Source organism: Hippopotamus amphibius, chromosome 14 (assembly GCF_030028045.1).
Source record: "Hippopotamus amphibius kiboko isolate mHipAmp2 chromosome 14, mHipAmp2.hap2, whole genome shotgun sequence".
NCBI classification, from domain to species: domain Eukaryota; kingdom Metazoa; phylum Chordata; class Mammalia; order Artiodactyla; family Hippopotamidae; genus Hippopotamus; species Hippopotamus amphibius.
Window position 1 is genome coordinate 16419785 of NC_080199.1, and position 22726 is coordinate 16442510.

A 22726-nucleotide genomic window follows, 5' to 3' on the forward strand; every position below is an offset into this window, starting at 1 on the left:
AACACCATGCAGGCAAAGGAGCAAGAAAAAAACCCACAAGACCAAATAAATGAGGAGGAAATAGGAAAAATGCCTGAAAAGGAATTTAGAGTAATGATAGTAAAAATGATACAAAATCTCGATAACAAAATAGAGAAAGTACAAGAAACAGTTCACAAGAACTCAGAAAAACAAACAGCAATGGATAACAAAATAACTGAAATTAAAAATACTCTAGATGCTATAACCAGCAGAATGACTGAGGCAGAAGAACGAATAAGTGAGTTGGAAGATAGAATGGGGGAAATAACTGCCACAGAGCAGAAAAAAGAAAAAATAATAAAAAGATTAGAAGACAGTCTCACAGACCTCACTGATAACATTAAGCGTACCAACATTCGAATTATAGGCATCCCAGAAGAAGAAGAGAACAAGAAAGGGTCTGAGAAAATATTTGAAGAGGTTATAGTGGAAAACTTCCCCAACATGGGAAAGGAAATAATTAACCAAGTCCAAGAAGCACAGAGAGTCCCATACAGAATAAACCCAAGGAGAAATACACCAAGACACATATTAATCAAACTAACGACAATTAAACACAAGGAAAAAATATTAAAAGCAGCAAGAGAAAAGCAACAAACAACATATAAGGGAAAACCCATCAGGATAACAGCTGACCTTTCGACAGAAACTCTGCAGGCCAGAAGGGAATGGCAGGATATCCTGAAAGTCCTGAAAGAGAGAAACCTACAGCCAAGAATACTCTACCCAGCAAGAATCTCATTCAGATTTGAGGGAGAAATCAAAAGCTTTCCAGACAAGCAAAAGTTAAGAGAATTCAGCACCACCAAACCAGCCTTACAACAAGTGCTAAAGGAACTTCTCTAAGTAGGAAACACAAGAAAAGGAAAACACCTACAAATACAAACTCAAAACAATTAAGAAAATGGTAATTGGAACACATGTCAATAATCACCTTAAATGTAAATGGATTAAATGCTCCAACCAAAAGACACAGACTGGCTGAATGGATACAAAAACAAGACCCTTCTATATGCTGCCTACAAGAAACCCACTTCAGACCAAGGGATACATATAGACTGAAAGTAAAGGGATGGAAAAAGATATTCCATGCAAATGGAAGTCAAAAGAAAGCTGGAGTAGCAATCCTCATATCAGACAAATTAGACTTGAAAGTAAAGACTATTACAAGAGACAAGGAAGGACACTACATAATGATCAAGGGATCCATCCAAGAAGAACATATCACAATGGTAAATATCTATGCCCCCAATATAGGAGCACCTCAATACATAAGGCAAATGCTAACAGCTATAAAAGGGGACATCGACAGGAACACAATAATAGTGGGAGACTTGAACACCCCACTTACATCAATGGACAGATCATCCAAACAGAAAATAAATAAAGACACACAAGCTTTAAATGACACATTAGACCATCTCGACTTAATGGATATTTATAGGACATTCCATCCAAAAACGACAGACTACACTTTCTTCTCAAGTGCACACGGAACATTTTCCAGGATAGATCACATCTTGGGTCACAAATCAAACCTCAGCAAATTCAAGAAGATTGAAATCATATCAAGCATCTTCTCAGACCACAACGCCATGAGACTAGACATCAATTACAGGAAAAACACTGCAAAAAAGACAAACACATGGAGGCTAAACAATTCACTCTTAAACAACCAAGGAATCACTAAAGAAATCAAAGAGGAAATCAAAAAATATCTAGAAACAAATGACAACGAAAACACAACAACCCAAAACCTATGGGATGCAGCAAAAGCAGTTCTAAGGGGGAAGTTTATAGCAATACAGTCCTACCTTAAGAAACAAGAAAGTGATCGAATAAACAACCTAACCTTACACCTAAAACAACTAGAGAAAGAAGAACAAAGAAACCCTAAAGTGAGCAGAAGAAAAGAAATCATAAAGATCAGAGCAGAAATAAATGAAAAAGAAAGGAAAGAAACCATAAGAAAAATAAATAAAACTAAAAGCTGGTTCTTTGAGAAGATTAACAAAATTGATAAACCATTAGCCAGACTCATCAAGAAAAAAAGGGAGAAGATGCAAATCAACAGAATTAGAAATGAAAAAGGAGAAGTCACAACGGACACCTCAGAAATACAAAACATCATGAGAGACTACTACAAGCAACTATATGCCAATCAAGCGGATAACCTGGAAGAAATGGATACATTCTTAGAAAAATACAATCTTCCAAGACTGAACCAGGAAGAAATAGAAACCATGAACAGACCAATCACAAATATGGAAATTGAGGCAGTGATTAAAAATCTCCCAACACACAAAAGCCCAGGACCAGATGGGTTCACAGGCGAATTCTATCAAACATTTCGAGAAGAGTTAACACCTATCCTTCTCAAACTCTTCCAAAATATTGCAGAAGGCGGAGCACTCCCAAACTCATTCTACGAGGCTACCATCACCCTGATACCAAAACCAGGCAAAGATGTCACAAAAAAAGAAAACTATAGACCAATATCACTGATGAATATAGATGCAAAAATCCTCAACAAAATACTAGCTAACAGACTGCAACAGCGCATTAAAAAAATCATACACCATGATCAAGTGGGGTTTATCCCTGGGATGCAAGGATTCTTCAATATACGCAAGTCAATCAATGTGATACATCATATCAACAAATTGAAGGATAAAAACCATATGATCATTTCAATAGATGCAGAAAAAGCTTTTGACAAAGTTCAACATCCATTTATGATAAAAGCTCTCCAGAAAATGGGCATAGAAGGAAATTACCTCAACATAATAAAAGCCATATATGCAAAACCAAAAGCCAACATTGTTCTCAATGGAGAAAAACTGGAAGAATTCCCCCTAAAAACAGGAACAAGACAAGGGTGTCCACTCTCACCACTATTATTCAATATAGTTTTGGAAGTTTTAGCCACAGCAATCAGAGAAGAAAAAGAAATCAAAGGAATCCAAATTGGAAAAGAAGAAGTAAAATTGTCACTCTTTGCAGATGACATGAATATTATATATAGAAAACCCTAAAGACTCTACCAGAAAACTGCTAGCACTCATTGATGAGTTTAGTAAAGTAGCAGGATACAAAATTAATGCACAGAAATCTCTTGCATTCCTATACACTAACAACGGAAGAGCAGAAAGAGAAATTAAGGAAACTCTCCCATTCACCATTGCAACCAAAAGAATAAAATACCTAGGAATAAACCTGCCTAAGGAGGCAAAAGATCTGTATGCAGAAAACTTTAAGACATTGATGAAAGAAATCAAAGACGACACAAACAGATGGAGGGACATACCATGTTCCTGGATTGGAAGAATCAACATCGTGAAAATGTCTGTACTACCCAAAGCAATTTACAGATTCAATGCAATCCCGATCAAATTACCAATGGCATTTTTCACAGAACTAGAGCAAGAAATCTTACGATTTGTATGGAAACGCAAAAGACCCCGAATAGCCAAAGCAATCTTGAGAAGGAAAAATGGAGTTGGTGGAATCAGGCTTCCTGACTTCAAACTATACTACAAGGCCATAGTGATCAAGACAGTATGGTACTGGCACAAAAATAGAAAGGAAGATCAATGGAATAGAATAGAGAACTCAGAAGTAAGCCCAAACACATATGGGCACCTTATCTTTGACAAAGGAGGCAAGAATATACAATGGAAAAAAGACAGCCTCTTCCATAAGTGGTGCTGGGAGAACTGGGCAGCAACATGCAAAAGAATGAAATTAGAACACTTCCTAACACCATACACAAAAGTAAACTCCAAATGGATTAAAGACCTACATGTAAGGCCAGACACTATCAAACTCCTAGAGGAAAACATAGGCAGAACACTATATGACATCCATCAAAGCGCCATCCTTTTTGACCCACCTCCTAGAATCATGGAAATAAAATCAAGAATAAATGAATGGGACCTCATGAAACTTAAAAGCTTTTGCACAACAAAAGAAACCATAAACAAGACTAAAAGGCAACCCTCAGAGTGGGAAAAAATAATTGCCTATGAAACAACGGACAAAGGATTAACCTCCAAAATATACAAGCAGCTCATGAAGCTTAATACCAAAAAAGCAAATAACCCAATCCACAAATGGGCAGAAGACCTAAATAGACATTTCTCCAAAGAAGACATACAGATGGCCAACAAACACATGAAAAGATGCTCCACATCACTAATCATCAGAGAAATGCAAGTCAAAGCCACAATGAGGTATCACCTCACACCAGTCAGAATGGCCATCATCACAAAGTCTGGAAACAACAAATGTTGGAGAGGGTGTGGAGAAAAAGGAACTCTCCTGCACTGTTGGTGGGACTGTAAATTGGTACAGCCACTATGGAAAACAATTTGGAGGTTCCTTAAAAAACTACAAATAGAACTACCATATGATCCAGTCATCCCACTCCTGGGCATATACCCAAAGAAAACCATAATCCCAAAAGAAACTTGTACCATAATGTTTATTGCAGCACTATTTACAATAGCCAGGACATGGAAGCAACCTAAATGCCCATCAACAAATGAATGGATACAGAAGATGTGGCATATATATACAATGGAATATTACTCAGCTATAAAAAGGGATGAGATGGAGCTATATGTAATGAGGTGGATAGAACTACAATCTGTCATACAGAGTGAAGTAAGTCAGAAAGAGAAGGACAAATATTGTATGCTAACTCACATATACGGAATCTAAAAATGGTACTGTTGGACTCAGTGACCAGAACAAGGATGCAGATACAGAGAATGGGCTGGAGAACTCGAGGTATGGGAGGGGGCGGTGGGTGAAGGGGAAACTGAGACGAAGCGAGAGAGTAACACAGACATATATATACCACCAACTGTAAAATAGTCAGTGGGAAGTTGTTGTATAACAAAGGGAGTCCAACTCGAGGATGGAAGATGCCTTTGAGGACTGGGGCGGGGAGGGTGGGGGGGGCTTGGGGGGGGGCGTCAAGGAAGGGAGGGAAGATGGGGATATGTGTATAAAAACGGATGATTGAACCTGGTGTACCCCCCCAAAAAATAAATAAATAAAAAAAAAAATGCATTCCAAAGGCTAATGATTATAACAACAGTAGATGCCAGTTACCAGGAGTTTACTGTATGCAAGGCTCTGTGCTAAGAGTTTCATGAACATTCACTTAATCATCACCTCATTCCATGAAATGGTTTTATCTTGGTCTAAAAGGACAGCAGGTAGAATAGAAATCTAAGTCATTGGCTGATGCTGATTTAAGTATCCATCTTTATCAGAAAAAGTATGATATCATGGTGTACAGCTTCGGGTGACAGGAATGCAGTCAACACATAGCGTCTGCCTGCTATGAAAGCAGGGTGAATGGGGGGCATATGCAGGTTCTCACAGCCTGGACCAAGGCCTCTGAAGTTTACAACCTCAGATGGATACAAATCCATGACGATCTGCACAAGGCACAGAGTGCTGGGAAACACAGGGAAGAACACCTGAACGCTCATTAGAGGATTTGAAGAAGAAACTGATGACTGAACTTCACAGGCAAGTGTAACGAATAGAAAGAGTGGCATAAATAATTTGCAGGCAGTAATCACAATTGATGGAAATTCTGACCAAAAAGGAGCCGGGCTGGGAAGGCTGAGATGCTTGTCTGAGTTAACACCTGCTGTTCTGTGTCCTCTCAGCACCAGCAGCTGCATTCCATGCTCGCCAGCCCAGGGCCTTCCCTACCTTGTCACCCAGGGCAGCTGGCCCCGGTGCATCTCTGAGGGATGGGTTAGTGGGGTAATGCCTGTACCACAGAGACACGGGTTATCATTTCACAGCTCTTCCAGGTCAGCTTTCTCAGAGGATCCTCACAACCATCTTGTGAATAAGAAAAGCAAGAACTGCCATTTCCTTTACAGATAAGAAACGTGAAGCTGGGAGGGTAAGAGGTTGTCCTAAGTTTTCCCGGGAAGGCACGGCAGGTCATGGAGAAAGAAAGGAGCAGTTTATACTCAAGGAATTCCAGAGCCACAGCTGCAGGCAGGAGGAGCTTGTGAGGAGGAGGAAACATCCCGAGCTGTGACTCTGTGGCCAGGAGGCCTCGTGAACCAAACAGCAGTATCTGGATGTTGACTTATGCTTTTCCTCTTTCTCCCTGTCTCGGCCATGGTATCAATATAAACCTCAGGGTGAAGAGGATGGAATTCTGAAGGAATAAATTCCAATCATAAGTGGAGAAAATACGCCTATTACACCTACAGCTAAACAACCTCTTACAGCCACAGGATTAACTGATGCATCCCATCCTGCCACACCTTCATGCTCATGGGGAGGGGGTCCGTCCAGCTCTTTCTATGTCTTGTCTTAAGTAAAGTCACTTGGCTTGCCATCATTAGCTGTCAGGAAAGTCAATTATGAAAAAATCCAAATTACAATTTTCTAGCAGACACATCATTTGATTGGACATTATTCACCAGTTTCAATAATCCGGCTCTCCCCAGATGAGGGCCTTTTATGACTAACCTAGGCTGGCAGATTACCTGGGAAGCAGAGGTAAGATCAAAATGAAGGGCTCCATGGGAGCTGTGCCAATGCTTTTCTTTGGGTACCTGTTGAAGACTGGTAGCTGTTGCTCTCAGAAGCTCCCAAGTTAGGTTGGGTCCTTCAGATTTGATGCTCCTAAATTCTGAAGAAATTCAAAGAGGCTTTCTGTGAGAACTTTATTTCTACTTGTAGGTCATACTATAGCCAGCCTCATAGTGGACTGGATATTATATTATATTTTAATATTTATATACACACAATGTATGAGTTATTTATATGTATTTATGTACATATATTTGTGAATCTTTTATTCATTGCTACCTGTCTCACACTCTTTACAGAAGTTGGTAGAAGGCAAAAATAGTATCTAAGCAAAAAGTCAACACTATGAAGAAGGAAAGAGAAGATTCTTGGGTGCAACAAACATCCCTTCCCTGAAGCCAGTTTCATCTCTTCCTTCCACACTCCCAGGAATTCCAAGGAGCCTAATCCAAGCTACACACACAATTCCCCCCATCTAATTGATTTCAGGCCCATCTGATGGCCTACCTCCCATGGCCAGTGCTTCTGTACCTCTGACTCACTACAGCACAGAGACAATGATGTGTACACAGCAAGAAGTATGCTGACCCAGAAGCAAGTGACCCAAGTCCTGAAGCCCCAGGAAATAAGAGAAATCATTATGTTGATATGCTGATAACCCATCTGGAGCACACCAGCTGAGAATTCTATCTAAAGCCTACGATTCCATATGAATAAGTGCAAAAAATTCTAGGATAAAGTCTTTTGCTTGAGAGTACACGGTGATTTTTCACAAGTCAGAATAATTCTTTAGTTAGCAGGGAATAACTACCTACAGCTGGAGCAGAAATTCCATTAGCCAGGTATGGAGCTACCTGAGATAGGATTTAGGGCTAACCACCTCGAAAATTAGCAGAAAAGGTAAGACACTACACCCACTCTCAATCTTAGTAAAAACTGGGATATACCAACAACATAAAAGGATGGTGGTAGGAATTAAATGAGATCATGTATGTAAAGTCCTTATCAGTTTCGTGCATAACAAGTAGAAATTCTAAGTCCATTATTAACATATTTCAGCATGCTGGGGGTACTAGCAGCAAGGGAGGAGGGATGGTATATTAATAGATTTAAGGGCCCAAAGAATCTTAAGAATCTCATGAAATTGGACCCTAACAGAAAACTCATTCTAACCACTTGAATAGCTTTGTACTCTCCAAGGAAGTATCAGAGCAGGTGCTATTTTTCCTAGAGGTGTTGATGATGTCTCATGTACCAAAGTGACTGGCTTTTCTCTGGCCACAGAGAAAATCTTATCTGTGGACTATTTTGTCTGAAGATCACGTCAAACAATAAGTATAACCAATAAACCTCACGCCTAACATTTCTGCTGCAGTTTCCGTGCTCTGTATCTTCTTCCAAAGATCAATAACCTTAGGGATATGGCAGCAAGTCCACATTTTTTGAGATGTTTCTTTTCTTATTCCACATTCTCTGTCTGTTTCAAGTTTTGCTTCTTCATGGTGAAGACTTACTGTTATGAAACTGCTGAGCATTTATGGGAGACCAAGGGAAAAAGTGGTGGACCTCTGAATTAACAAAACCAAACCAGATTATTCAGTATATTCCAAAGACAAGATCAATTTGATCTTTTCTATTTCATGCACCATGCATGAACTGGTATATTGATATCAATGGAAGTACAAAAGCTAGATTTTCTACACTAGTGAATCCCAGGAAATTCAACTGTGTCCATTCTGTATCATCCTTCTTGGTGCAGGCAGCCTGGTTAGGATGTCAGGGTGACTAAGGCAGTGGACCTGTTGCCACCACCTATGGAAGGAAGTCTAATGAGCACCTCTCATCCTCAGGAAAGATGCTGCCCCAGTGAGCAGCTGTGTCTGACAAACCACACTGGCATTCAAAGGAACTGTTAATGAAGTACATACAAAAGGAGTAAAGAAAAGGAAAAAAAAATAATCCTTGAGAAAAATGTTAATGATTTGGTTTAAAAACCTGCCCAACCAAACAATTTGAAAAATATGACACTGCTTTATTGCAAGTGCCCATGGCAAGTTTTCTCATAATCCTGAAGAAATTCCACAATTCTCTAGATCTACCCAGCAAGGAAAGAAGTGATGGTTACCCCCTCCTCCCATTTACCAATAGTGGATGACATTTCATGAGGCTTGTCATGTGCCCCACCTGGACACCAAGCAGGGCCCTGTGTGGCTCCTGGGCACAAAGCCTTTCTTGTCCCCTATTTCTTTGATTATAGCAAAACAGCCTTCACTCAGCCTCCATGACCTTCTCTGAGTTCCAGTGGGCAGATTCAAGCAGTTGTTAATTAATGAAGGGAGGGGTTGCACGAGACCTGGGAGAAATAGTCAAGAGCAGCCTTGGGGCAGGTCCTGTTTCCCCAGCAACAATACACACAACAATATCTTTGAGCTATTTTGCAGAAGCTGAAACCCCCTCTAGGCGCAAGAAGTTAATGATGAACGATGGTATGCTGCCCACAAGCACGTAGACCCCGGACCAGTTGGACTTGAAGGTTGATGCGGCTGACTCCTACTTAGCTCACCACCAGCCCATCAGGAGAATGCAAGACCGTTACTGCCTTGATCCTTATTGCCTACCCCTGACCACGAACCGGGACTATAAGACCTCTCCCTAGTCCCCAGAGAGGGGGGCACAGTTCTTGAGGCACTAGCCTACTGTGTACCCCTTCACCTGGCAAAGTAATAAAGCTGTTCCTTTCTGCTCCTCCAAAGCTCTATCTCTGTATTTCTATCTGGCATCAGTGAACAGAGGCCAGGGTTTTCTCTGCAACAACCTCTCAAGTATTTCACAGGCATGATTTAATTTCATTCTCACATCAAATCTGAGTAGGAGGGATTATCCTCTCCTTTTAAAAAGCAGGAAAGTGATGCTCAGAAAGGTTTAGTAATTTGCCCAAAGTCAGGTAATTCAGTCATTCTGACCCCAAGTTTGTTCTTTTCATTTCTGCCTGATACTGTACCCCAAATAAAGATAAAATTCATGTTTTAAAAATTAATATCTAAATACACTTCATTATTATCTATTTCCCTTTTGTCAGCATTTTTCTAGTTTTGTTGTATTTCTTGGGGTTGTACCTGGTCTCTCCCACACCAGGACCAGTTCTAGATTCCTAGCTGTTAGTGAGTAACAGCCTGCTCAGCTCACAGAGCAGACTGATGATTAAAAAGTCTTAAAAATGCTCACTAATAGAACACATTAACTTGTGCTGATTTAAGAATTATTCTTTAAATTAAAAAAAAAAGAAAGTTTCATAAGAAAGAGGAGATCTAAGCCCAGAAAGCAAAATGTCTTGAGGGGAAAAAAGCCCAATAATTTTAATAAATACATAAAATCCAAGGACACAAAATGAGGCTGAGTATTTTAAATGTTCTATATCTATATTTGGATGGTAGTAAAAACACTAAATTTTCCCCAGGAAGTCTCCACCTCTAGAATGAACACTGTATTCTAATACTGCAGATTTCACATATTCCTCACACAAGCACAGTCTGAATATTGACCTGCTTGCCTTTAACTTCCAAATTGCTTACAGTCCTGTTACACCAGGCAGGAAGCTAGATATGAGCAGAGAAATGTGGGTAGGGGCCAGCTAGAGGGAAATCAGGCATCTTGTAAACACCGGGGGGGGGGGGGGTGTCCCAGGGCAGACAAAGAAAAGCAGGAACCTCCAGACGGACAGGAAACCACACATTTTGGGTGATAAGTGTCTTGGAGGCAGACAAAGAAAGGTGGGGAAGGCAGGACCCTCCTGTGTCCAGTGTAACCTGCTGCTCATCACGCTCTCATCACAATAAAGTCAGCCTGGCAGATAAGAGGTGCCCATCTTGCACAGATGCCAGGACACGTCCAATAAAAGCTAAATAAGGACAAAAATCCCTCCTCCCCTCTGGAAGGTGGAGATGGGATGAAAATCAGGGAATACAACCCCCAAACTCCTCCTTCCTCAGTGAATATTCCACCCCTTCATTTGTATGCCCCTCATAACCACCTTGCCAAAGAAACCCAGGGCATCAGCTCCTCACCTGTCTGCCCACTCTCCCTCTGAGACCTTATTCTTGCTTAAACAAACCCTCACCTTACTTTCTTGACCTCCTTGTCTTGTCTCTAGTTGTTTCTGTCACAAGGCAAGAACCTTCAATTCACCAGGAACAGTCCTATAGGAATTCCAGGTATCTACCCACATATCTACCAACTTAAAGTATATCAAGTTTACTTTAAACTTAATTCCAAGGGATTCTGTTCTTGCTAGACTTTGTGACACTTGTGCCAAAGAACATGTTTTCTATAAACATCAGTAAAAGTATATTCTTCTTTTTTTATGCAAATAAATATGCCCTCCATACATTTGGCTCACTCCATTCTTATTTGAACTCTCTCTCACTCGCTCTCATACCTACATTAGCACAATGTGAAATATGTATTTAATCATAAAGCCGCTTAGCCAGTAGACAGTACTTTTATTATTTGTTTACAGTATTAAAAAATAAAATCAGGAATATTAAGAATGCCAGCACCTCAAAGGAATTTCAAAGCTTTTTATTTTGCTCTCACTCAGACGCTTAGGAATTTTGTTCCAAGTTGTGATGAGTACAGTCATCCAAATTGCCTTAAACTACTACTGATTTTTGCAGAAAATACAACTTAAGTGCAATAAACAAAGCAAGATTCTCTTCTTGACAAGAAAACAAGGCAAGACTTCCTAGTGATTTAGAGAGGAAAAAAATTACAACCATCAATAGTTTTTTGATCAGTAAGCTGTTTAGCGATGTGAGTGTAGGAGAGATTCTTCTACCTATTTATTCTGGAAACACATGAGACTAGAAAAGAACATTTCAATGAAATGACTGTCACATAGATTGTGCTGCTGGCTAACACAAGCTTCGTGTGGAGGCAGTAAAATCCAGAACAGGCCACACAAAACTCTGAAAGCATTAAGAAATAAAATGTAATTCCTATCAAAAAATACTCATTACCCTTCAATTACAGGGTAAATAGAAGCAAGAGGAAAAATATAGGAAACTCTTAAATTTAAGCTCCTAAACTTAATACCAACCTTGAGTCAGCACTGAGCCTGCGTGTAAGCTGATGTGGTAACTTGCACATCTCAGGAGGTTCAGAGATCAGCTCTGGTTCTAAGATCCCTCCTTTATCACCTCTATTTCCTTTGACCTCACCCAACTTAGTTAACTCTATTAAATCGGAACATTTTAGAACAGTGGTGTGTCTTATCCATATGATGAGATCTATACAAACTCTAAGACTAAGCTTTTCTAAACTTGTCCTTTCCTTGGGACACACTAATCACACTCTTCATCCCTCATTTGGCTGCCTTGGATCTTTTCACAACCACACCTGCTCTGAAATCTGTGTATCCTTCAGTTAGCTCCCAAGTGAGAGTCACAGCTAAGTCCACTGAAGGGTGAATGGTGGTGTTTGGTTTACAGTTTCTTAACTAACACAATAGAAAGCATGAAGGGAATATAGCGCGCTTCTTCCTTCACGTTCAGCATATCTCATTGATCGATAGTTTCCTTTCTATCTTTTTTGGGTTCGAGCTTATTATGAAATTCAAGACTGGAGTCCATCTATTTGCTACTTTTAAAAGGCACACTTTAAAAATAAGAGCACATAAAAGTGGAAATAAAATACTGAAAAAGGTATCCCATAAAAACACTAACAGAAAGCTAAAGTATCTATCTACACTACTATAAACATGAAGTTAGAAGGATTCCTAGAAATAAAGGAGAACATTTTATAAGCATAAAGGGTCAATTTATCCAGAAGATTTTTTTTAAATCTAAATTTATATAATCCTAATAACATAGCTACAAAATGTATAAAGATAACCTGAGAGAACTCAGGAAAAATAGACAATGCCATATTCCTAGTGGGAGATTTAAACTCACCACAATAAGTGATAGAACAAGCAGATAAAAATCACCAGGGATATAGGATGGTGAGTCAAAATTACCTGCACTCCAGTTATATTAAAACTTCTGTAAATTCTATAGCCAGAGTGCAGATAAGTTTTGATTCACCCTCATAGAAGATTTTGAAAACATAATTAACAAACTTGGCCTAGTTAATAAATATACAAAACTGCAGTAATAACTACATAATACACTTTTAAATTACATATATTCTATACTAAAGCAAGTATCAACAAACTTCAAAGGACAGAAATTTTACAGGATACTCCAACCTAAGTGAATTTAATAGGAAATCAATAACAAAAAGGTAAGTAGAAAATCATAATGTTTGCAAGTTCAATAATACATTTGGAAATATCATCTAGTTCAAAATTACAATAAAATTAGAAAATATTTTGACATAAAATGAAAATCTACTAATATTAAAATTCGAGGGCTGCAAACTAAAGCTGTGCTTAGACATAAATTTATCGCTTTTAAGGCTACAGAACTTACATGGGAAATCTCTGTATCTTCCTAATTTTGTTTTAAACTGAAAAATGCTCTAACAAAAAATAAAGACTTACAAAAAAAAAGAAAGGTTAAAAGTCAGGGTTTTAAAATCCAACTTAAAAAAAACAAAGTATTAGGAAGAATGGATATTAAAAAGTAGACATGATTGAAAATAGAAAACTAACTTCTAAGCTGAAAAGTCAACAAACACAAAGCTTGGCTCCTTAAAAGAACCAATGAAATGTAGAGAAAATAGAAAAGAGAGGAGAAAATCACCATTAACATGAATTAAAAGAGCTTAACACAAGAGACACCGTAGACATTACACAAAGGATATAACAAATACTGTGCTGATAAAATTAAATATTTTAATGCAAAGGGTAAATTTCTTGAAAAATGACATACAAAGACTGACATAAGAAATAGAAAATCTGAATAATTCCATACTGATATAAGAATTTAAATCCATAATTATAAGATTTCCCACAGAAAAGACTTTAGGCACAGAGGGCTTCAGAAATATATTGTGCAAAAAAAAGTTTTACCAAACTCTTCCAGGGAATTTGAGTCCTGCATTATCATGCTGTAAAAACCAGGTAAAGACATTAAAAGAAAAATTACAAACCAAACTGTCTTAGGAACATTAAACGACATACCAATAAGCTGAATCTAACAATATAAAAAAGATAGCACTCCACAACCACACTTGTCTCAGCAATTCCGAAATCCACAGGCCTGGCTGTTACAAAGGACAGGCTGGAACTCTTGTGCAGGAGCTGATGCTGTGACCCACAGGCAGAAACTCTCTCTATTCAGGGAAGCCTTAGCTCTTAAGGCCTTTCAACTGACTGAACTGTGTCCACCCAGACTGCTAAGGATAATCTTCCATACTTAAAGTCAACTGAAAATGGATCTTAATCACATCTACAAAATACCTACACAGCAGCACCTAGGTTACTTTTTGACAATAACTGGGGAATGTAGACTGGCTAGTGGACATATAAAACTGACCATCACAAAATGGAAACATTTCTCATGTCTTTTTATGAGGTCTGCGTAATTCTGATAGAAAAAGCTGACAAAATATTTCAAGAAAAGCAAATTACAAACCAATATCCTTCATGAACAACAGATAAAAAATTCTTGACAAGATATTAACAAATTACATATAGTAATACATTAAAAAAAAAAGATGCTACATCATAACCAAGTGGAGTTTATTCCAGGAATATAAGTTTAAGAATAAAATACCAATTAACAGTAAACGAGTAAAGGTGAATAATCATATGATTATCTGAAGAAATGTAGAAAAAATATTTGTCCAAATTCAACACCTATTGTTGATTTTTTCTTTTATTTGTTTTGGGGGTACACCAAGTTCAATCATCTGTTTTTATACACATATCCCCAGATTTTTTAAGAAAAAAAAAAAGCAAAATTCTTGGTAATTGGGGAATTAAAGAAAACATTTTTGATCTGATAACAGATATCTACCTAAAAAAAAATCACAGTTAACATCATTCTTAATTAAAAAAAAAATATATTGAAAGATTTTGCCCTAAGAGTACAAGAATGTCTTACCGCATCACTTCTATTCAACACTGTACTGGCAGCTCTAGCCACAACAGGAAGTAAAGAGAGGGAAATAAAAGTGATAAATATTGGAAATAAATAAGTAAAACTGTCATTATTTACAGCATACATGATTGTATATGTACAAAATCCTACAGAACTTAAAAAACACCACCACCAACTCCAGGAAATGCAAAGTGAATTTACAAATAAATCAACTGTGTTTCTACTTACTAGCAACAAATAGTTGAAAAATGGTATTAAAAACAATCCAATAACATGAAGAAAAAACATTAAATATTCAGGAATAAATTTAACCAAAGAAGTGTAAGATGTCTAGGCTAAAAACACAAAACATTTCTAAAATTATAGAAGACCTAAATAAGTGGAGAGTGATACCATATTCATAACTGCAGCTTCAACAGTGTTAAGACTCAGACTCCTCAAATAATCTACAGCTAAAAGGAAATATTAATAAAAATTCTAGCAGGGTTTTATTAAAAAACAAATTGAAAGGCTCCTAAAATTCTCACAGAAAAGTAAAAAATTCAGAATGATCAAAACAATCTTGACAAAGAAGTACAAAGAGGACAAATTATTGGATTTCGTGTCTTACTAAAATGTACAATAACCAAGACTGCAGTATTGCTATAAGAATAAACAGATCAATGGAACAAAATAAAGATACAGACACAGACTTCCTCATATATAGTCAAATAATTTTTTTTTTTTTTTTTGGCACACGGGCTTAGTTGCTCCATGGCATGTAGGATCTTCCTGGAGCAGGGATCAAACCCATGTCCTCTGCATTGGCAGGCGGATTCTTAACCACTGCGCCACCTAGGAAGCCCCTAGTCAAATAATTTTTAACCAAGATGCCAATTCAGTGTATAAAAGTCTTTACAAATGTGGCTAGAATAACCAGAAAAAAATAAACCTCAACACTAACTACTCTTTCATACACAAAAATTAATGCAAGATGCATCAATTTCTAAAAAGGCAGAACAATAGGAAAGTATCTCCACACTCCTAAGGCTATGCAAAGATTTCTTAGGATACAAAAACATGGACTATAGGAGAAAAAAAGGTAAAATCATCAAAATTAAAATTGATCTCCATTAAGGATATAGAAAGGCAAGCCACAGACTGGAAGAAAATATTCACAAAGGACTAGTATTAAATATATATTAAAAGTAAACATCACCAGTGGGGATCTGAGTGAGGGGGTGGGGGAAGGGTCAACACACCACAGAAATCTCAAGATGACAAAGTCATTGTTCAGTGACAGAGGCTGGATGCTTTCTACACACTTTCTCTGCCATCTCTACACAATGAAATGCAGGGGTCAGTGGTACTGAGATAAGTAAAGGCAGTTCCACTCTTTGCTTCTATAAAAGCAAGTGACCCAACCTATTATGCCCTGGTCTCAGGCTTGCTGTGTTCTCAGTATCCAGATGCAGCAGCTTTTGCGCTCCCCGCTCTGGAAAGAAATGACTAAAGACATCTTCTTTATATTTTGTTTTTCTTGGGCATTTTCAGCTCATAAAGTGCAGTCAATGTGTTGTGTGTGGTGAGGAGGGAAGGGCACGTTCCGGGGTGGTCCCCACCACTGCCGGCACTGGTGGCTCAGGGGCCTCAGGATGAGCCTTTGTGTCCATGAAAAGAGATGAAAAGTCAGTTATTTAAGCTCATCCAAGCTGTTGATTTCTTTTTTCTTTTTTTTTTTTCTGAATGAGGGGTGTGTGGGGAACAAAAGTTTTGCAATTCAGTTTTCCTCAATAAATTACCGCATTTTGCTGAGGGCAGCTGTGTGCAAGCTCACGTGCTCAGAGCAGTCCCAAACTTTTTTAAAAAAATCAAAATGCCTAAATCCAACTTTCACATCTTACCTTCATTTTCACTTGTTTTACCAGTAGGAAGATTTCTTGGAAGTGATGATTTTAATGACAAGAATTATAGATAAGTGAGACTCCTTATTCAATGTTATCTGGGACTTTGGCAAACTGTATGAAAATTACATTAATTTGAAATATTTAGTGCTCAATGGTCTATTTTGAAAGTAATTGATTTTTATTCTGAGTCTATATGGGAAAGTGTCCATTAAAATCTTTAAGGATTACAAAACTCAGAATCTCTGTGATACAAACTCATAAGGCAATATTCATGAGCCTGGAAATTGTCTGTGGCAATAATTTTAATGCAACATAATGCCATTATCAGACTATTTCTCCTACTTAAAAATACATGTGATATTTTAAAAATAGCTACCCATTATTTAGTGCTCAACATGCATTTACATGTTCTACTAAGAATTTTATTAAGATGACTTCATTTTGCCTTCCCAACAAACCTTTTGAAGTTGGTATTATTTTCTCTATTTTACAGGGAAGGAGAGGGTGGCTCTGTGGGGCAGAGACGGGAAGAGGGAGAGCTAGGACTCAAGCTTGGAAAGGGAGACTGCGGGGCTCCCCACTCCACCCCACTTTAAAGCTATTGACGCCATAAATGATTATCAGGTGGAATCACACTACAGAATTTTTTTTTTTTTTTTTTATGCTGCCTTCCTTCTTCCTTTGGAATCATGAGCAGCTCCAATTTGGCCAGCATCTATAATGTGGCTGGACAGGCAACACATCTGGTAGTTATAAGAGTCAGTGTACACGATGGGGCACAAACTCGTGATCGCCCCTCTGCTGGGATGTGGTCTCTGAATGACATCACCTGAGGGGATGGACTGTCCTGCAGTGTGGACCCACTACTCAGAATCCAGGGTTTTCATCAGCCATACCTGGCATCACTACGGCAAAATATTAAATAAATTATCTGAGATTTCATTTAAAGGAATGAGAAGGAATTAGATGAGGAAAAGTACATGGAAATAAACCCTTTAGAAGCAATAAAAATAAAAATGAAAATAATCTAGTACTTTTCAAGGTTTATAAAATACACCAAGGATGAAAAGAATAATCAGAAATGAGTTTGAACATACCTGGCACTAAGTTCATCCTTTAAAACAAAACTGAACAACCCCCTTCAAGCCCCTTCCCAACCCCACTCTCAGCTGGTGAGAGAGAAAAGACTGGTTCCCACATGGGAACTCGGCTTCCGGCAGCACCTCCTGCCCCACCATCCACAGGGGCCTTTTTCTCTCATCCAGAATCAAAGGTCACTTCCTAGAAGTTCTGCCCACCTCCTGGACCAGGCTCCCTAACTGCCTCCAGCCCCCACGTCCAGTTTGTCTTCCAGGACTTCCTCCAAGCTGCTCACACAATTAGGATTCCAAGGGCAGCAAGGGCTGAATCTCTGGATGTCTCCTGCTATAACAGGAGGAGACCCATGAGGGGAGGGCTTTGTGTCTGACTCACCCTGTACCTCAGGGCCTCAACTCTAATCCCTGTTTGTTAAGGGGGAGGAGTGAGAGAGGGAAATACCACTCACCACCACACACACCCCCAACCCACAAGCTAAAAACCCAAACAACCAGCAACACCTCCTCAGATGCTACACTCCAGATGGGGCTCTCTCCTGTTATAGTCCTTCCAGGAGTAGCCTGCCTTCACCTCAGCTTCCTCCACGCCTCTTCCATTTGCAGCCCTTTGCACTCTGGCCGCCTCCCATCTGAAACCTGCTCCTTGGGTCACCAGATGCCTCCTGATTCCAAATCAACCAACAAATTTCCAAGGACTTACCATCTCCTCTGCACTGCACAGACCTGTCCTTCCTCAGTCCCCCAACCTATTTTCTCCTCTCTTCCTTGCTGTTCATTCTGTGTCTTCTCTGCTTCCCCTCTTTCTCTGATTTCTCTTTGAATATAAAGGCTTCCATAAGCTTCTGATCTTGGTCCCTAAAAATGCTTCCCTTTCTCTGGGCAATCTTATCCACCTTCATAGACTTAACTACTACCTGCTCAGTGAGGAATACGCAGGCACCACACACATCCCAGGTCTCTCTCTCAAACACCAGACTCTTGCTTCCAACTACCTGCTGGACACCTCCCCCTGGAGGTCCCAAAATTTTAAGATAACTGAACTAAAAGTAGCAGAGCTGGGACTAGAAATCAGCTAGACCAAAATTTTCTCCCCTCACACTACTAAGAATGTTTTATACTGGAATCAGGTAGCATCTCTCCCTGTCTCTCTATATGTCATGCAAAAATATGTGATGGATTCTGATTCTGACGGCTAACTAACGATGTGCTAAGCACACAGTGAGCCAACCAGCATTGGAAACCCAACCTTGGCCTAGCTTGTAGTAGCAAAGAAACAGAACTTTTCACAAAGTCTTTTCAAAGTAATTAATAATCACTCTCAAAATGTGACACTGTTTTTAGGGAAAGATTGCTTCTGGGGATAAATAATGTAGCGAAACCCAGAAGGACACATTCACAAAATAAGTTTGTCAAAAAGAAAAAAAAAAAAAAACACACATGTTTGCAGTAAAAGTCCTCTGCCTCTGAGTCTCAGCTTACTTCTCATTGCCCATAGGCTTTGCTGTTTGCAGTTATTCATTGCTGCACTTCTGTGTGCAGCTTTGAATAAATGCATTTCATTTCCAAAATAAACACTTGCAAATCACCAGAGGCTGAAACACTGAAAAGCAGACAGAATTAAGTAACAGAAAAAAACATCCTACATGAGCAACGATACTGAATGAGGAGATGAGAGCAGAGACAACCCAGCATCATTCTTTAGAACCTCAAGTTCACAGAAAAAACAAAGGCTGGATAGAGGTATTTCTGTAGATATTTCTGTCTTTTTTTATTAAAGACACCTTAAAACAGAGCAATCAATGCATGAAAAGAAAAACTGACTACAAAAACAAAAAAGACATTTTCTAAGATGACTTGATCCCATACTCTAATTGCTGACTTAAAGGCCTTGTATCAACAATAAGTACTTTTTACTGTCCTTGATCAAGTATTATTTTCACCTTATTATTACTAATTTTTCTTTGTAAGTAACAAACCTGGCCTTATCAAAAAAAAAAAAAAAATGGTGCAGTAAATACAAGTCTTTTGTGGTAATATAACACATGATTTAGCTAATCTAAGCTACCTTTCCATGACAGGTGATTGTTTCTCTGCTATGAAATGTGCTCACAGTAAAGGAAAGCCACGCCAGATCCCTGGAAGGCAGAGGGAGAACCACTCACCAACCATGTCGCTGCTTCCAACCAACCTTGGCATGACTGTGTAGCTGCTCCTACACCAGGTATTACCCGTGTTAACTCAGCCTCCCAATCACAACCTCACCTTTCTTCTACAAACATGGCCTTTTACTTAAGATAACATGACACATCACCAGGCTGAAAGGCCCACCTCAGCCCTTGTGAAAAGGCTCTGAAAAACAGGCATTTTGCTTTTCCTGTGAGAACTCTGACAGGACTGTTACGTTACCTGGATGAAATCTTGAAATGTCAGGGGCAGCAGGTCATCCATATGCCCAATGTCTTTGGAGAAACGATTTAAAATTCTTCCTGCAAGAACAGGATATGAGAAATCACTCATTTCCCCAGAGAGGCCCTTTGAAAGAAATAATTCATGAACAAGTCAAAACAATATTTTGAAAGTATATGTATTTAATACATTACAGATTCACATCAAATAAGCTGATGTCAGTGGTAAAGAAAGAGAAAATAGGATGATGCCTAAAGAGAAACAAATATACCACCAAATGGCAGTGGGTGGGGAGTTGAAATTGAGCCCTGATTTAATTTTAAAAGAATGAGGGGAAAATCTTGTAGCAGTATGGGAAGGGTTGGTGGATTTGACAATGTTTCTTCCTTTTAGATCCACTGCATCTAAGACTTATTCCAAGTCTAAGTCAGTAAATAAACAGTTGCAAAATACTTAAGTTAACCCTAACTGTTACACTAATTTTGCTATAATTATCAAAATTAATTTTGCTAAGTGATATTTTTAAATAAACAATTTTAACCTCTGTAATTTTTCCCCTCAAGATAGTACAAAGCACCTCATATTTTGGGAAATTGTGGATTCCTGACATTTGCAGGTTGTGAGTTTGCTACTGGGGTAATAAGTCATTATTTTCAGAGGTACACCAGGTGTGACAAACACAAACCCATGCTTAAGCATCCAAGAAGACAAGGAAGATGTAGGCAGGAAAACAGAAATATTACTTAATGATTAAAAATCACTTATCATCATTGATTTTATTTCCCTTCTCAGAATCCACAAAAGTAATATATCCTAAAGACTGCAGGATTGGAAGATGAGAACTAATTTCTACCAAATATCTACTGTGAATTAAAAGTGTCGCCTCCCCTATCAGTAAACAAAGGATGCTGCAGCCATCAGGCACTGCAGCCTTCCCCGTGGCGGTCCACCCAGAGGAGACTCAGGATGAAAACACGCAGGATACTGGCCCCAGATAGCTAAGGTGCACATCAAAGGCATGATTTCAGTGAGCCCAGACTCTTGCAAGTTCCCATACATAGAAAAGCACTAAATTCCTTAACTTGAGATGTCCAGTTTTCTTTTTTTCCTTTTATTAACAGTAATCTTTTGATGTTCTGACTACCTGGTCTTTGTTGCAAAAACTCCTATGTATCCTGGCTCCCCCTCACCCCCTGCCTCTTCGTAGCAGTCTCTCAGAGTTATCTGAGATGCTTTCTCCTGGCTTAAGTCCTCAGTTTTGTCCACAGAATACAGCATATCTCTCAACTTATAGGCTGTACATTTTTTTTTCAGTCAACACTAGTCTTATGATTAAATTTAAAGAAATGGAAGCTACACACACACACTCACACACACACAGACACACACACATACACACACACAGCCTATTTTGGCATAGCAACTCTTTAGAAATATGTTATCTAGGCCACTGAACTTCTTTCACAATTGAGCTTCAGGAAGCCAGCCTGTAAATGAGATGTGGGACCTCTACTTGCTCTTCCTGACCTCTGTCAGAGGTGACTTCCTCCCGAGGCCCTTCACACCAAGACACAACTGGACCGAGAATGACCAGGGCCTGGGGGCTGAGTTTCCGCTGCCGGGATGAGCTGGCTCTGCTGTCCTCCACAGGGTGCCTGGCTCACTGGAAGCACAGGGTGTGCCCAAGCCAGGAGGTAGAGCACCTGGAGGCTTTTGCTCTTGGCCAGGCCAGGCCATTACAGGCTGGGCCTCAACCTTCCTGTCTCAGGCTTAGGAAATACAAACACCAGAATCTGTCCTTTACTGACACCTTTGGAGGCTCAGTGACAAATTTTCTGAGCCTCTAAGAATGCCTGCTTTAGAGGGTGATTCTCAGGATTAAATGGGCTCATGCAGGTGAAAGAACCCAGTCATGATGCCAGGTGAGTTAACAGGTGCTCAAGCACCAGGGTGAGATGATGACTCTGACCCCCAGGTTCTGCAGCATCATGTCACCCAGGAAAGTCTACCAGGCGCTGCAGGAAGGTCCACTTGTTAAAATGCTGATTCTCGTTCAGGAGTGTTAGGGGGCGCTAGAGAGTCTGCATTTCTTCCAAGCTGCCAGGTGACGCCCTTTATGCTATTTCCCAGACCATACTTTGAGGGGCAAGAGGATGGGTTGTTATTTAATCAGTTCTGTTAACAGTAAAATCAAGTGGACAATATTTCCACATATTCTTATGGATTTTGTGGTCCCCCTAGTTATTTTTTACTTCTCAAAGTAGCAATATTGATAAAATGAAAATATATGTTAAAAAATGTTAAAGGCAAGGTTAAATGCTGGTGATTTATGTGATGGAAAGAAGCAACTTTTAAACATAGACAGGATTCAGACACGCTGCAAGTACTATTTGTCTTAGAAAGTGTTGAAAGCAATATGGGATTTTTTTTTTTTTTAAGATGAAAAGGCTACTCAGAGATGAACAGTAGGAGAAAATCACCCCTTTACCTTTCAGCAGATGTGGGAAGCACAGGGTCTGAGAGACCCAGGGTTGACATAATGTAAGATACAAGGAAAATAAAAACAATGAGAAAAAACATCTCCCCACAGAGTGACTACACAAACTGAACTGAATGTCAAAGATCGTCAAAAAACTAAACTGTTACTCACCCATGAGCTGAGTAGAAAATATGAGATCAGAAAGTTCAATAGTTACTT

General features: G+C 39.1%; 1 protein-coding gene across 1 annotated transcript in view; it reads right to left on the reverse strand.

The window, feature by feature from the left end:
* Window positions 1–22726, reverse strand: part of LOC130835551 (ATP-binding cassette sub-family C member 4-like) — a 201615-nt gene that overhangs the window by 88579 nt on the left and 90310 nt on the right. Inside the window, exon 20 of the mRNA XM_057707189.1 lies at window positions 20029–20108. Within this exon, the coding sequence (XP_057563172.1) occupies window positions 20029–20108 (80 nt within the window). The remainder of the gene's footprint in view (window positions 1–20028; window positions 20109–22726) is intronic.